This window comes from Bos taurus, chromosome 15 (genome assembly GCF_002263795.3).
Source record: "Bos taurus isolate L1 Dominette 01449 registration number 42190680 breed Hereford chromosome 15, ARS-UCD2.0, whole genome shotgun sequence".
In the NCBI taxonomy this organism is placed as follows: domain Eukaryota; kingdom Metazoa; phylum Chordata; class Mammalia; order Artiodactyla; family Bovidae; genus Bos; species Bos taurus.
Window position 1 is genome coordinate 46,059,379 of NC_037342.1, and position 16,283 is coordinate 46,075,661.

Sequence of the window (16,283 nt, forward strand, 5' to 3'; positions counted from 1 at the left end):
CTCTATTTCTTTTCATTGATCACTGAGAAGGCTTCGTATCCCTCCTTGCTATTCTTTGGAACTCTGCATTCAAATGGGTATATCTTTCCTTTTCTCCTTTGCCTTTCTCTTTTTCTTCTTTTCACAGCTATTTGTAAGTCCTCCCCAGACTGCCATTTTGCTTTTTCACATTTTTTCCATGGGATGGTCTTGATCCCTGTCTCCTGTACCATGTCACGAACCTCCGTCCATAGTTCATCAGGCACCTCTATCTATCAGATCTAGTCCCTTAAATCTATTTCTCGCTTCCACTGTATAATCATAAGATTTGATTTAGGTCATACCTGAATGGTCTAGTGGTTTTCCTTACTTTCTTCAATTTAAGTCTGAATTTGGCAATAAGGAGTTCATGATCTGAGCACAGTCAGCTCCTGGTCTTGTTTTGCTGACTGTATAGAGCTTCTCCATTTGGCTGCAAACAATATAATCAATCTGATTTCGTTTTTGACCATCTGGTGATGGCTATGTTAGAGCTTCTCTTGTGTTGTTGGAAGAGGTGTTTGCTATGACCAGTGCATTCTCTTGGCAAACTCTATTAGCCTTTGCCCTGCTTCATTCCATATTCCAAGGCCAAACTTGCCTGTTACTCCAGGTGTTTTTTGACTTCCTACTTTTGCATTCCAGTCCCCTATAATGAAAAAGACATCCTTTTGGGGTGTTAGTTCTAAAAGGTCTTGTAGGTCTTCATAGAACCGTTCAACTTCTGTTTCTTCAGCGTTACTGGTTGGGGCATGGACTTGGATTACTGTGATATTGAATGGTTGCCTTGGAAACGAACAGAGATCATTCTGTCGTTTTTGAGATTGCATCCAAGTACTGCATTTCGGACTCTTTTTTTGACCATAATGGTTACTCCATTTCTTCTAAGGGATTCCTGCCAGCAGTAGTAGATATAATGGCCATCTGATTTAAATTCATCCATTCCAGTCCATTTTAGTTCACTGATTCCTAGAATGTCAACATTCACTCTTGCCATCTCCTGTTTGACTACTTCCAATTTGCCTTGATTCATGGATCCTTGATTCATGGACCCTTCCAGGTTCCTTGCAATATTGCTTTTTACAGCATCGGACCTTGCTTCCATCACCAGTCACATCCACAACTGTGTATTGTTTTTGCTTTGGCTCCATCCTTCATTCTTTCTGGAGTTATTTCTCCACTGATCTCCAGTAGCATATTTGGCACCTACTGACCTGGGGAGTTCCTCTTTCAGTATCCTATCCTTGCCTTTTCATACTGTTCATGGGGTTCTCAAGGCAAGAATACTGAAGTGGTTTGCCATTCCCTTCTCCAGTGGACCACATTCTGTCCGATCTCTGCACCATGACCGGCCTGTCTTGGGTGGCCCCATAGGGCATGGCTTAGTGTTGAGTTAGACAAGACTGTGGTCCATGTGATTAGATTGACTAGTTTTCTTTGATTATGGTTTCAATGTGTCTGCCCTCTGATGCCCTCTCGCAATACCTACCATCTTACTTGGTTTCTCTTACCTTGGACGTGGGTATCTCTTCACAGCTGCTCCAGCAAAGTGCAGCCGCTGCTCCTTACCTTGAACAAGGGGTATCTCCTCACTGCCGCCCCTTCTGACCTTGAACATGGAGTAGCTCCTCCATGTTCTGAGGGGAAACTGGGTCTTATTCTGATGGGCAGGGCCAGGCTAACTAAATCTTTAATCCAATTTTCTATTGATGGGTGAGGTTGTTTTCCTTCCCTGTTATTTACCCGGGGCCAAACTGTAGTGGAGGCAGTGAAGATAATGGTGACCTCCTTCAAAGGTCCCATACACGCTCTGCTACACTCCATGCCCCCAACTCTGCAGCAGGCCACTGCTGACCCATGCCTCTGCTAGACACTCCTGGGAACCCATGGCAAGTCTGGGTCAGTCTTGGTGGTCACTGCCTCCTTTCTCCTGGGTCCTGGTGCCCCAGAGTAGTTCTGTCTGTTCCCCTCAAAGTCTGTTTCCCCGGTCCTGTGTAAGTTCTGGTGGCTCTATGCTGGGGTTAATGGCAACCTCCTCCAAGAGTGCTTATGTCATACCCAGGTCTGTGGCACCAAAGCCCCTGCCCCTGTGGCAGGCCACTGCTAGCCTGTACCTCCACAGGAGACATTCCAACACAGTTCTGTCTCAGTCTCTGTGGGATCTCTGGGTCCTGGTGTGCACAAGATTTATTTGAGCCCTCTGAGCATCTCTGTCACGTATGGGGTTTGATTCTAAATGTGTTTTTTGCCCCTCTTACCGTCTTGCTGGGCTACTCCTTTGCCTTGGACATGGGATATCTTTCTCAGCCGCCGCTCCAGTGCTGTGCTGTATAATCACTTCCACTGTATCATAAGGGCTTCCCCTGATAGCTCAGTTGGTAAAGAATCCGCCTGCAATGCATGAACCTCGATTCAATTGCTGGGTTGAGAAGACCCACTTGGAGAGGGATAGGCTACCCACTCCAATATTCTTGGGCTTCCCTTGTGGCTCAGCTGGTAAAAGAATCTCCTTGACATGCGGGAGACCTGGCTTCAATCCCTGGGTTAGGAAGATCCCCTGGAGAAGGGAAAGGCTACCCAGTCCAGTATTCTGGCCTCAAGAATTCTATCGATTGTACAGTCCATGGGGTCACAAAGAGTTGGACACAACCAGTCCCATCACTTCATGACAAATAGATGGGGAAAACAATGGAAACAGTGACAGACTTTATTTTGGGGGGCTCCAGAACACTGCAGATGGTGACTGCAGCCATGAAATTAAAAGATGCTTACTCCTTGGAAGAAAAGTTTAACCAACCTAGACAGTATATTAAGAAGCAGAGACATTACTTTACCAACAAAGGTCCATCTAGTCAAGCTGTGGTTTTACCAGTAGTCATGTATGGATGTGAGAGTTTGGGTTATTAAGAAAGCTGAGAGCTGAAGAATTGATGTTTTTGAACTGTGGTGTTGGAGAAGACTCTTGAGAGTCCTTTGGAAAGCAAGGAGATCCAATCAGTCCCTCCTAAAGAAATTAGTCCTGAATATTCATTGGAAGGACTGATGCTGAGCTGAAACTCCAATACTTTCTCCATCTGATGCAAAGAACTGACTCATTGGAAAAAATCCTGATTCTGGGAAAGATTTAAGGTGGGAGAAGGGGATGACAGAGGGTGAGATGGTTGGATGGCATCACCAACTCAATGGACGTGAGTTTGAGCAAGCTCCAGGAGTTGGTGATGGACAGGAAGCCTGGTGTGCTGCAGTCCATGGGTTGCAAAGGTCAGACACGACTGAGCAACTGAACTGAACTGACTGAACATTAAATCCCTTTTCAAAGCAGATAGGATATAAATAAAATTTTAAATTCACAGAAAAAAATCAAGACGACAGGGGACTTTTTTCTATTGGTACTTAAAGAAGGCTGTACAAGAAGAATATTAAAAATTTTATTCAATTATTTCTTACTTTTTAAATTTTTATTAAGGCACAAATTTTACCCAATAAAATCTGCCTCTTTTGTATACAGTTCTGCAATTTTTGACAAATGTATATAATAGCATATGTAAAAGGGAAAGTGAAAGTGTTAGTCTGTCAGTCTTGTCCAACTCTTTAAGACCCTTTGGACTGTACCTCACCAGGCTCCTCTGTCCATGGGATTCTCCAGCCAAGAATACTCGAGTGGGTTGGCATGTGCTCCTCTAGGGTTGTCCTGAGACAGGAATCAATCCCACATCTCTTGAGTCTTCTGCAGTGCAGGTGGTTTATTTACCTGCTGAGCCATCAGAGAAGCCCATAATAGAATATAACCACCACCAAAACCAAGATATAAAAGTTGCCTCAATTCTGCAAATTCTCTGGTGCCTTTTGATAATCATCCCATGCTCATCCAAGCCCTTGGGAACTCTCTGATGTATTTAGAGTCTCTCCTATTTTTCCCTACATGTCATATGAATGGTATCGGATACTTTTGAGTATTGCTTCTGTCACTTAGCATAATATGTTTTAGATTCATTCAAATTCTGCCATCTATTAATAGTCTGTTCTCATTTTTTGCTGAGTAACATCCAGTTGTGTGGCTTTATCATAGTTTCTTTATCCATTCACCAGTTAAAGGACATTTTTGTTGTTTCTGGTTATTGTTGTTAGTGGAAAAAGCCATTATAAACATTCATGTATAGGTTTTTGAGTGACTATAAACTGTTATTCACTTGGGTAAGTCCCTTGTAGTAAACTTGCTCTGTTGTGTGTTAAGTATGTGTTTAATTTGATTAAAAACTGTCCATCTGTTTTCTGTAGTGACTGAACAATTTTATTCTCATTTTGCATTTTTAAGCTATAAAATATGGGTTTTTAAATTAAAAATGAAGCGCATGTTGCCTGAAGTTTTAAATTTCATATCTCCCTAATTAGTATTTAAAGATAAAATGAAGAGTTTTGGAGAATGAGCAGGATTATTCATGCAAGTAAAAAGAAGGTGCAATTCAAGAGAGAAAGTCATACAGGGACACACACATACACTTAGGCCTGGAGACGGAGAACCTTAATGATAGTTAAGTCCTGTCTAGTTAGCATTCTGGAACTATTTACAATTATTTAATTTTTTTCTGAGATATGTGGACTATAAAGATCTACTGTATCTCCTATGGAATATAGATTTTAATCTCTAAGCCCTTTGAGGCTCATTGATAATCACAGGTAACGATTCTAAAATTCCCATTTTACACTTTTATAAAATATATACTATTATTTCTTTGTCAGAACAGATGAGACATATACCTCCGTCACTCTTGACACGCACGACTACAATGAGGTAGGGAGGGGAGGTGCTGTTGGCTGTGGAGGGAGCCTGATTACAGTGATATGAGTTGTGAATGGTAGAGGAGGACCAGAAGGTGTAGGTACAGTGAAGTCTTTTAAGATGATTTGCTCTGAGGAATGGGGTAGTACTAGACCAGTACTAGAGACACCCTCTACCACTATACTTACAAGAAGAAAATACATAGTCAAGCAATTATAAATAATAGTAATAATAAATGCAAAATAGGTAAAGATTATTAGGAATGCTAACAGGAAAATCAGCTATTTAGAAAACAACTAACTTAAAGTTTCACTATCCATAATGTATTTAAATAATATCAGAGAGATTAAAGTTTATTAAGCACATCTAAAGATTTATGGCAATATTATCTGAATTAAAAATGGAAATTGTAAGGGTACTATCACCTATAAAATACAAAGGAAAAAATGAATCTGTGACATTTTGTAAATGTTGTAACACTTCTCTATCCAACATATCCTACTACATATGTAATAAACTGAAAATAAATGTTTCCACGTATATAACTGCCAAATTGTCTAGGACCTTCCCTGACTTCACTGGTGGCTTAGATGGTAAAGTGTCTGCCTACAATGCAGGAGACCCGGGTTCAATCCCTGGGTCACGAAGATCCCCTGGAGAAGGAAAGGGCAATCCACTCCAGTACTATTGCCTGGAAAATCCCATGGACAGAGGAGCCTGGTAGGCTACAGTCCATGGGGTCGCAGAGTCGGACACGACTGAAGAACTTCACTTTGTCTATATAGGGCTACAGAAAAATCATTAGAATAAAACAAAATAAATACTATAAGTGAAAACACCTGTTACTTTTTGTTTATGTGCTTAATAAATTATCAAAGGGAGTTTATATAAGACAGGACGGAAAGAGTACAATGAGGCAGATACTCTCACAAAATGCTAGCCGGCATGCAAAAGGTCTCTAACTTTCTCATAAACAGTTAGCTCTTTAAAATAAGAATTTCAAATAGTTTCTTTGCTTATATTCCATTTTTTACCCTTCAAGAATACATTTGAATCAGTTCTAATGAGGTGGATGAAACTGGAGCCTATTATACAGAGTGAAGTAAGCCAGAAGGAAAAACATAAATACAGTATACTAATGCATATATATGGAATTTAGAAAGATGGTAACAATAACCCGGTGTACGAGACAGCAAAAGAGACACTGATGTATAGAACAGTCTTATGGACTCTGTGGGAGAGGAAGAGGGTGGGAAGATTTGGGAGAATGGCAATGAAACATGTAAAATATCATGTAGGAAACGAGTTGCCAGTCCAGGTCCGATGCACGATGCTGGATGCTTGGGGCTGGTGCACTGGGACGGCCCAGAGGCCGTTCATTTTGATATTTGGCAAAACTAATACAATTATGTAAAGTTTAAAAATAAAATAAAATTAGAAAGAAAAAAAAAAAAAAGAATTTGACCTCACTTAAAATATACCCTTACGTAGAAAATTTGAAGGGAAAAAATTAAATGTAAGGAAATCCCTAAATACATTATAGAGGATTCATATGATGCTATTATGTAGTCATTTGAAATGAAGTTTTATCAAGACTATTTATTAGATATTCATATAACAGTTAGCATGGTTTAAGAACTATTTGCGAGGCACAGGTCTAAGTGCATTATCATCTTATTCAAGTCATCCTAAAACACGAGATCATCATGAGTCTTATTATTATCACTGCTTTTCAGAGGAACAAAATGAAAAACGAATGGTTTAATTTCTGTTCAAAGATACACAGGTATACATGGTGAGCAGAGATTAAACTCAGCACTCTGGCCACCTACCTCCCTAAGCCCCCCAGCCCTACACTATAATGTCCTCTCTCCAAAGGAAGAAACTTCACCAAATTTCAAGCAAAAAAAAAGCAAAACTTTGGCCAAAATGTACATAGCTATTCAGTAAACTGCATATAGATAAGCAAAAATGAATAGAAAACCTTATAGGTTTTCTCTTTCTCAATTTCTGAATTTTCTGTTTATATAATGAACTTGGACTAGTTCCATAGATTATTAGCTTTTATATTATCATTGATCTTAATACACCAAGTAATTTAAGACAGCTTCTGAAAAGAAAATATTTCTGAGTTTTAAAAAAGCACTACCTCCCCAAATAATTTCAATTAGGTCAGCCAGGAAAGTTCACAGTTTTTGTTATAAATATTTCCACACAGGTAAATCAAATGATACAAATAAAGCATATCTAAATTAGCATAAAGTGAATTATAATGATAGCTTTCCTTTCCTGTGGACACAAACAAAGAAATATACTCACCATACAATTGTTATGATTTTTTTTAATTTAATTTAATTTTTAAACTTTACAATATTGTACTAGTTTTGCCAAATATCAAAATGAATCCGCCACAGGTATACCTGTGTTCCCCATCCTGAACCCTCCTCCCTCCTCCCTCCCCATACCATCCCTCTGGGTCATCCCAGTGCACCAGCCCCAAGCATCCAGTATCGTGCATCAAACCTGGACTGCCAACTCGTTTCATACATGATAGTATACATGTTTCAATGCTATTCTCCCAAATCTCCCCACCCTCTCCCTCTCCTACAGAGTCCATAAGACTGATCTATACATCAGTGTCTCTTTTGCTGTCTCGTACACAGGGTTATTGTTACCATCTTTCTAAATTCCATATATATGCGTTAGTACACTGTATTGGTGTTTTTCTTTCTGGCTTACTTCACTCTGTATAATACGCTCCAGTTTCATCCATCTCATTAGAGCTGATTCAAATGTATTCTTTTTAATGGCTGAGTAATACTCCATTGTGTATATGTACCATGGCTTTCTTATCCATTCATCTGATGATGGACATCTAGGTTGCTTCCATGTCCTGGCTATTATAAACAGTACTGCGATGAACATTGGGGTACACGTGTCTCTTTCCCTTCTGGTTTCCTCAGTGTGTATGCCCAGCAGTGGGATTGCTGGATCATAAGGCAGTTCTATTTCCAGTTTTTTAAGGAATCTCCACACTGTTCTCCATAGTGGCTGTACTAGTTTGCATTCCCACCAACAGTGTAAGAGAGTTCCCTTTTCTCCACACCCTCTCCAGCATTTATTGCTTGTAGACTTATGGATTGCAGCCATTCTGACTGGCATGAAATGGTACCTCATAGTGGTTTTGATTTGCATTTCTCTGATAATGAGTGATGTTGAGCATCTTTTCATGTGTTTGTTAGCCATCTGCATGTCGTCTTTGGAGAAATGTCTATTTAGTTCTTTGGCCCATTTTTTGATTGGGTCATTTATTTTTCTGGAGTTGAGCTATAGGAGTTGCTTGTATATTTTTGAGATTAGTTGTTTGTCAGTTGCTTCATTTGCTATTATTTTCTCCCATTCTGAAGGCTGTCTTTTCACCTTGCTTATCGTTTCTTTTGTTGTGCAGAAGCTTTTAAGTTTAATTAGGTCCCATTTGTTTATTTTTGCTTTTATTTCCAATATTCTGGGAGGTGGGTCATAGAGGATCCTGCTGTGATGTATGTCAGAGAGTGTTTTGCCTATGTTCTCCTCTAGGAGTTTTATAGTTTCTGGTCTTATGTTGAGATCTTTAATCCATTTTGAGTTTATTTTTGTGTATGGTGTTAGAAAGTCTTCTAGTTTCATTCTTTTACAAGTGGTTGACCAGTTTTCCCAGCACCACTTGTTAAAGAGATTGTCTTTAATCCATTGTATATTCTTGCCTCCTTTATCAAAGATAAGGTGTTCATATGTGCGTGGATTTATCTCTGGGCTTTCTATTTTATTCCATTGATCAATATTTCTGTCTTTGTGCCAGTACCATACTGTCTTGATAACTGTGGCTTTGTAATAGAGCCTGAAGTCAGGTAGGTTGATTCCTCCAGTTCCATTCTTCTTTCTCAAGATAGCTTTGGCTATTCGAGGTTTTTTGTATTTCCATACAAATTGTGAAATTATTTGTTCTAGCTCTGTGAAGAATACCGTTGGTAGCTTGATAGGGATTGCATTGAATCTATAAATTGCTTTGGGTAGTATACTCATTTTCACTATATTGATTCTTCCAATCCATGAACATGGTATATTTCTCCATCTATTAGTGTCCTCTTTGATTTCTTTCACCAGTGTTTTATAGTTTTCTATATATAAGTCTTTAGTTTCTTTAGGTAGATATATTCCTAAGTATTTTATTCTTTCCGTTGCAATGGTGAATGGAATTGTTTCCTTAATTTCTCTTTCAGTTTTCTCATTATTAGTGTATAGGAATGCAAGGGATTTCTGTGTGTTGATTTTATATCCTGCAACTTTACTATAATCATTGATTAGTTCTAGTAATATTCTGGTGGAGTCTTTAGGGTTTTCTATGTAGAGGATCATGTCATCTGCAAACAGTGAGAGTTTTACTTCTTCTTTTCCCATTTGGATTCCTTTTATCTCTTTTTCTGCTCTGATTGCTGTGGCCAAAACTTCCAAAACTATGTTGAATAGTAATGGTGAAAGTGGGCACCCTTGTCTTGTTCCTGAGGAACAAGACTTTAGAGGAAATGCTTTCAATTTTTCACCATTGAGGATAATGTTTACTGTGGGTTTGTCGTATATAGCTTTTATTATGTTGAGGTATGTTCCTTTTATTCCTGCTTTCTGGAGAGTTTTTATCATAAATGGATGTTGAATTTTGTCAAAGGCTTTCTCTGCATCTATTGAGATAATCATATGGTTTTTATTTTTCAATTTGTTAATGTGGTGTATTACATTGATTGATTTGCAGATATTGAAGAATCCTTACATCCCTGAGATAAAGCCCACTTGGTCATGGTGTATGATCTTTTTAAGGTGTTGTTGGATTCTGATTGCTAGAATTTTGTTAAGAATTTTTGCATCTATGTTCATCAGTGATATTGACCTGTAGTTTTCTTTTTTTGTGGCATCTTTGTCAGGTTTTGGTATTAGGGTGATGGTGGCCTCATAGAATGAGTTTGGAAGTTTACCTTCCTCTGCAATTTTCTGGAAGACTTTGAGTAGGATAGGTGTTAGCTCTTCTCTAAACTTTTGGTAGAATTCAACTGTGAAGCCATCTGGACCTGGGCTTTTGTTTGCTGGAAGATTTCTGATTACAGTTTCAATTTCTGTGCTTGTGATGGGTCTGTTAAGATTTCCTATTTCTTCCTGGTCCAGTTTTGGAAAGTTGTACTTTTCTAAACGTAAAACCAGAAACTATAAAACTCCTAGAGGAGAACATAGGCAAAACACTCTCTGACATACACCACAGCAGGATCCTCTATGACCCACCTCCCAGAATATTGGAAATAAAAACAAAGATAAACAAATGGGACCTAATTAAACTTCAAAGCTTTTGCATAACAAAGGAAACGATAAGCAAGGTGAAAAGACAGCCTTCAGAATGGGAGAAAATAATAGCAAATGAAGCAACTGACAAACAACTAATCTCAAAAGTACACAAGCAACTCCTACACCTCAATTCCAGAAAAATAAATGACCAAATCAAACAATGGGCCAAAGAACTAAATAAACATTTCTCTAAAGAAGACATACAGATGGCTAACAAACACATGAAAAGATGCTCAACATCACTCATTATCAGAGAAATGCAAATCAAAACCATTATGAGGTACCATTTCACACCAGTCAGAATGGCTGCTATCCAAAAGTCTAGAGAAAAGGGAAGAAAAGGTAACCCTCTTACACTGTTGGTGGGAATGCAAACTAGTACAGCCACTATGGAGAACAGTGTGGAGATTCCTTAAAAAACTGGAAATAGAATTGCCTTATGATCCAGCAATCCCACTGCTGGGAATACACACCAAGGAAACCAGAATTGAAAGAGACACGTGTACCCCAGTGTTCATCACAGCACTGTTTATAATAGCCAGGACATAGAAGCAACCTAGATGTCCATCATCAGATGAATGGATAAGAAAGCTGTGGTACATATACACAATGGAATATTTCTCAGCCATTAAAAAGAATACATTTGAATCAGTTCTTATGAGGTGGATGAAACTGGAGCCTATTATACAGAGTGAAGTAAGCCAGAAAGAAAAACACCAATACAGTATACTAATGCATATATATATGGAATTTAGAAAGATGGTAACAGTAATCCTGTATACAAGACAGCAAAAGAGACACTGTTTTATAGAACAGTCTTTTGGACTCTGTGGGACAGGGAGAGGGTGGGATGATTTGGGAGAATGGCATTGAAACATGTGTAATATCATATATGAAACAAGTCGCAAGTCCAGGTTCGATGCACGATACTGGATGCTTAGGGCTGGTGCACTTGGATGACCCAGAGGGATGGTATGGGGAGGGAGGAGAGAGGAGGGTTCAGGATGGGGAACACATGTATACCTGTGGTGGATTCATTTTGATATATGGCAAAACCAACACAATATTGTAAAGTTAAAAAAAAAAAACTCAAGAAAAATACACAACACATGACTCTCACTGCTATTATATTTCCAATGCTCACTTGAAACCTGGGAACTTCCACATTCTGTTTTATTCATTTCTGTATTTTAATTTTCATTTTGTGGTATAAAAATGGCCCATTAGCTTTTCCCACTCTCTCAACATAAGTATTTGTACAAATGTAGTCACAAATTGATTACTCTTTCCAACTAATTGTTTTAACAACCATCTACCTAATAAACAAGAAGCTCAATATGTCTTATGAGGCTACTTCTCTCTACAATTGTCTAAGAATCCAGTTAAATGAGAGCAGCTCTCCTCTGATGTAAGAGGTTATTGGAGTTTGATAAGACTTCTATAAGCTACCATTATCACAGCCGCATGATACTTAGTTCCTACCACCTCCACTTGGCAACTCTGTCAGGAGTGTGTCCACAGCATATATCTACCCAGGATTCTCCTTAAGGCCCCCATGACCTCTTTATTCCTCAGGCTGTAGATAAGGGGGTTCAGGGCTGGGGTGACAATCGTGTAGAAGACAGAGACGATGTTGTCTTGCTTGGGACTGTGGAGGGAACTGGGCAGAACATACATGAATGTGGCAGCTCCATAGAACATCCCGACCACAGTCAGGTGGGAAGAGCAGGTGACCAGAGCTTTCTGCCTCCCTTCATTTGAGGGCATGTGGAGCACAGTAAGTAGGATTAGTGTGTAGGAGGTAAGGATAGCAACAAGAGGAGGAATCAAGAAGGTCACACCCATCACATACACCGTGAGTTCATATATGGAAGTATCTGCACAGACCAACTTCAACAGAGGTGGAATCTCACAGAGCAGGTGGCTGATCTCACGGGCTTTGCAAAAGGGATAGTGCATGGTGTACACAGTATATACAATGGCACTAAGGGATGCCAAAATCCAGGATGTGGCCACCATGAGCCAGCAGACCCTCGGCCTCATGAGGACCATGTAGTTCAGAGGATGACAAATGGCCACATACCTGTCATAGGCCATGAAGGCCAGTAGGAGGTCCTCTGCACCACCCAGGGTCAGTGCCAGAAACATCTGAAGGGCACAGCCCACAAAGGAGATGGTGTTTTCACTGAGCAGAAAATCCATGAAGGCCTTGGGAGTGACAACAGACGTGAAGAGGAGGTCCATGAGAGAGAGCTGCCCGAGCAGGAGGTACATGGGCACATGGAGTCGGGCATCCGTTGTGATGGCCAGGAGCAGAAGGCAATTGCTGGTGAGGGCCAGCATGTACAGGACTGTGACTGTAGCACAGATCAGCTCAGGAGACAAACTGTCATTCAGAATCCCCATCAATATGAAGCCACTTCCCAGAGTAGAGTTCCAGTGCTCCATTCTGTGTTGTTTCTTTAGTTGCCTAGAACCAAGTAGATTCTAGGTGAATTTTTGTTAAGATGGTTGCAACATTTTGTAACATCAGAGGCCCCACAGAATGACCAATATGAGTCCAATATGGTGATTCCTTTCCCACTGGTAGCTAATTTTATTTCTTGATCTCTGTTTCTGAATCTTTTAAGTATCTTGAAAAGAACCATCTGAATGGAGAACAAGCATCACATTAACAGCTAAATATTCAAAGATCACTAGATAAGAATATTATTCAGGATATCAAACCTGAATATGTATCTCCCCAGAAATTCAAATTACCTTTCTCATTGCAATATATCATTATTCAGGTATGCATGCTCTTAATAATTCTTATACCTATGCTTTAGGTATAATGTTTGACTGATGATTTAAGTACCCAGTCACTGTTCTGTGTACCTATTTTGAATATGAAATACTAAAACAAGAGCATCAGTGTGATATCAATAATGTACCTCATTATTTTTTTCCATACACCATATGTCCACATTGATTTGCAGCCCCCAAAGCTGTAAACAGCCTTATTAGAAGAGCTAAAGTATGCATCTTAGTTCACTGGACCAGCCCTACAGTCTCCATGTGCCAAAGAGGGGAGATAATTTAGATTGTCTGAGACTATGGAATAGTGTGCTTGAGGTGATGTCACTTTCAGAACTTAACCTTTAAAATCAAGGCAAACACAGCTGTTTATTTTATGACATATTATAATAAATGTGACCCTGGGATTACTCAGAAATATGAAAAACATAAGGAATTGATGAGGAAGCTCAGATTGTTTGGGAGAGAAATAGGGAAAATTGTAGGAGAAAAAAGAGCATGTGTTGTATTTGTAACAAGCTCATTAACCTTAGCTTCCCTCTCTTTCACCATTTTGAGTCCCCAAACTACAGAGCCAGGGTATCCAGACTGCACTGAGGACCCCCAGGGGGAGGAAAAAGAGCTCCTGTTCTGAAAGCTGCCATGGGAGTCTGGGACTCATTCTCAGAGAGAAGCTTTCTAGAACAGGGACATGAGATTGACAGAAATCAGTCTCACGCATCATGGAAACTGGGCAGATAAATCCAGATTTGAACATATCTTAAAAAGTCTGTAAGTGAAGCATATTTCTAAAACTCACTTTCCTCTATTATGTCATATATTTTGACATTTCCCTAGTTTCCATTGACTTCTACAAAGTCCACAGAATTTTAATAGTAAAGAGGTACTAAAGCATGTCACAAAACTATCATCTGATCTTAAATGGTCCTTCAGAGGCATATATTATAACATAGCTACAAATATTTTTATCAGATGCCAGCAAAGCCTATGAGGTCTAAAGACAGATCTTAATGCTACCACCAGGAAGCAGATACCCTGGTCTGGGATGTAGCATAGCATTTTCCATCAGGCCTCACTGATTCCTCCTCATATTTAGAAAACAAAGAATAGAGGAGTTTGTGATGAGGTATAGAGCCCAAGCACCAGAGAACCTGGAGAACAGAGTAGCTGAAGTTCTTGGGATCTGCACTGGGCTCCATTTCTCAAGTCAAAATTCCTCAAGACTGCCCTCTTCCCTGAAAGTGAGACAATACTCTTACCTGAGGTGGTTAAATGCCAGCTGCCTGACCACATGGACAACCCTGGGGATTGTTTGAGGGTCAAAGAAGATGCAGTAGAACACAAGAAGGAAAATGGGACTTTTTCAGCCATATCCAATAGGTTTGATTTTGCTAAGCGATGTTAAAAGTCTGAGGGGTCTGACCAAGGTCGATTAGGACTCCTTCCGTTCCTTCAGTTCCTCTACAGGTCTGCTCTGGAAATGCAATACTTGCTGACAGAGCCAACTGAATCCTTCTGACTTGGAGAGCTTCTACAGAACAAGAGTATAGCTGTCCTGTTTTTACACCTGTGGAAAAGTAAAAGAAACTGCTTCTGTCACATAGCTCCTCAAGTAAAAGTTTCATCTATCTATTGTGCATTAGTCAGACAGAGTTCATGGGTACTGACACTCAGACTTTTATTTACTCTTGCTGGGGTCTGGGAGGAAAAATGAAAGCAGTGGGAATCAGGAGGAAGTAGATATTAGAAGGGCTGCTCAAAGGAGACCGTGCAATGACTGATCTCACTGTCCCCAGGGCCAACACGGAGCCAGGGCCTGTCCTGGGGGAGGCTGCCCAGTTTCCTCATCCCATGATCCCACTCCCTCTGTTCTACCCCTGTGTTTAGAGGGACTTAGCCTAGCCTCTCAGCTGAAATGGCCTTCCCTGGAAAGGCTGGTCCAGGAAACAGGATGGTAATGAGTCCCTTTGGGCCTGTTTCCTGGCCCTGTTTCCTTGTACTCTTCTCTCACTAAATGAGCTTGGAGGCCCTGGGTTTCTACGTCACCTAAGGAAGACACTGATGGCCCATTTCCAAATTACCGACTGAAATGAACAGGAAGAAAAGACCCTTTCGTGGTCAATCAGTCCTCTGCCCCAGATTTAAGGTGGGTTTTGAGGCATCTGTGGGACGTTGCTTCCCACCTCCACCCCCCTGGCCTCACTTACCATCTTCTTAGCCTGGACTATTTAATTCAACATGACTGTGCTCTGTGGAGTCTGTAATTACCCAGTCTTCCCTCCATGACCTTTGGCAATCTGTCTTGTCCTGTACATACGTATGTGTGTTGGTGTTATATTGTGTGCCACAAGTGACATTTGAAGAGAAAGTGTGCGACTTTGTAAACATTGAGCAGGCAATAAAAAAAGTTATCCAGACAGTACTGAATATGGAGAATATCAGTGTTAATGAAAATCTTTAAAATTCTCTCAAAGAAACAAGACAGATTTCCCACTGATAAAGACAGAAGGTAGTGGACTTTTCACTGGAGTCATAGGACAAAAGAGAAATATCTTCAAAAGTGCTGAGGGAACATAACTGCCCGCACCGAGAGTTCTCTGCATGGATAAAAGCATCAGTAGGGAGTGAAAAAAAAATTACAAACAAAAGTATAAGGCTTTACCACCAAAGATGCTTGAATATAATAATTTCATCAAGAAGGAAGGTGATGCCTAGGGATGTATATATATTACAGGGAACAATGATGAACACAGTAATTGGCTCAACAAATGATCTGGCAAGTTTAATTGACAGAATAAATACAATTGTATTTCAAAACTATAACACTAAACTCTTGACAAAAAACAATATGGCAGGGGACTTTTTCTACTGGTACTTAAAGAAGGTCGTAGAAGCAGGATATTAAAAGCTTCATATCCTTTTATTTACAATTATCTTTTCCTATATTTTTTTCAGTTTTACTAAGGTATAGTTTTCATACAGTTAAATTCACCTTTTGTAGTATATAGTGCTGCAAGTTTTCATAAATGTATATTTGTTGTTCAGTCACTAAGTTGTGTCTGACTCTTTTGCGACACCATAGACTGCAGCTTGCCAGGTTTCTTTGTCCAGGGGACTTCCCAAGCAAGAATACTGGAATGGGTTGCTGTTTCCTTTTCCAAGGGCTTTTCCTGACCCAGGGATCAACCCATATCTCCTGCACTGGCAGATTCTTTGCCACTGAGGCACCAAGGAAGCCCATATATAGTATACAGCCACCACCAAAATCAAGATATAGACGTTGTATCAACCTCCCAAATTCTCTGGCGTCCTTTGGTAATTA

At 39.9% G+C, this 16,283-nt stretch overlaps 1 protein-coding gene across 1 annotated transcript; it reads right to left on the bottom strand.

Moving 5' to 3' along the window:
- Positions 1–11,668: 11,668 nt before the first annotated feature.
- On the bottom strand, positions 11,669–12,613 carry OR2AG1 (olfactory receptor family 2 subfamily AG member 1). The gene has a single exon (NM_001390777.1). The coding sequence runs from the start codon at positions 12,611–12,613 to the stop codon at positions 11,669–11,671; it is 945 nt and encodes a 314-aa protein (NP_001377706.1).
- Between the last annotated feature and the right edge of the window lie 3,670 nt (positions 12,614–16,283).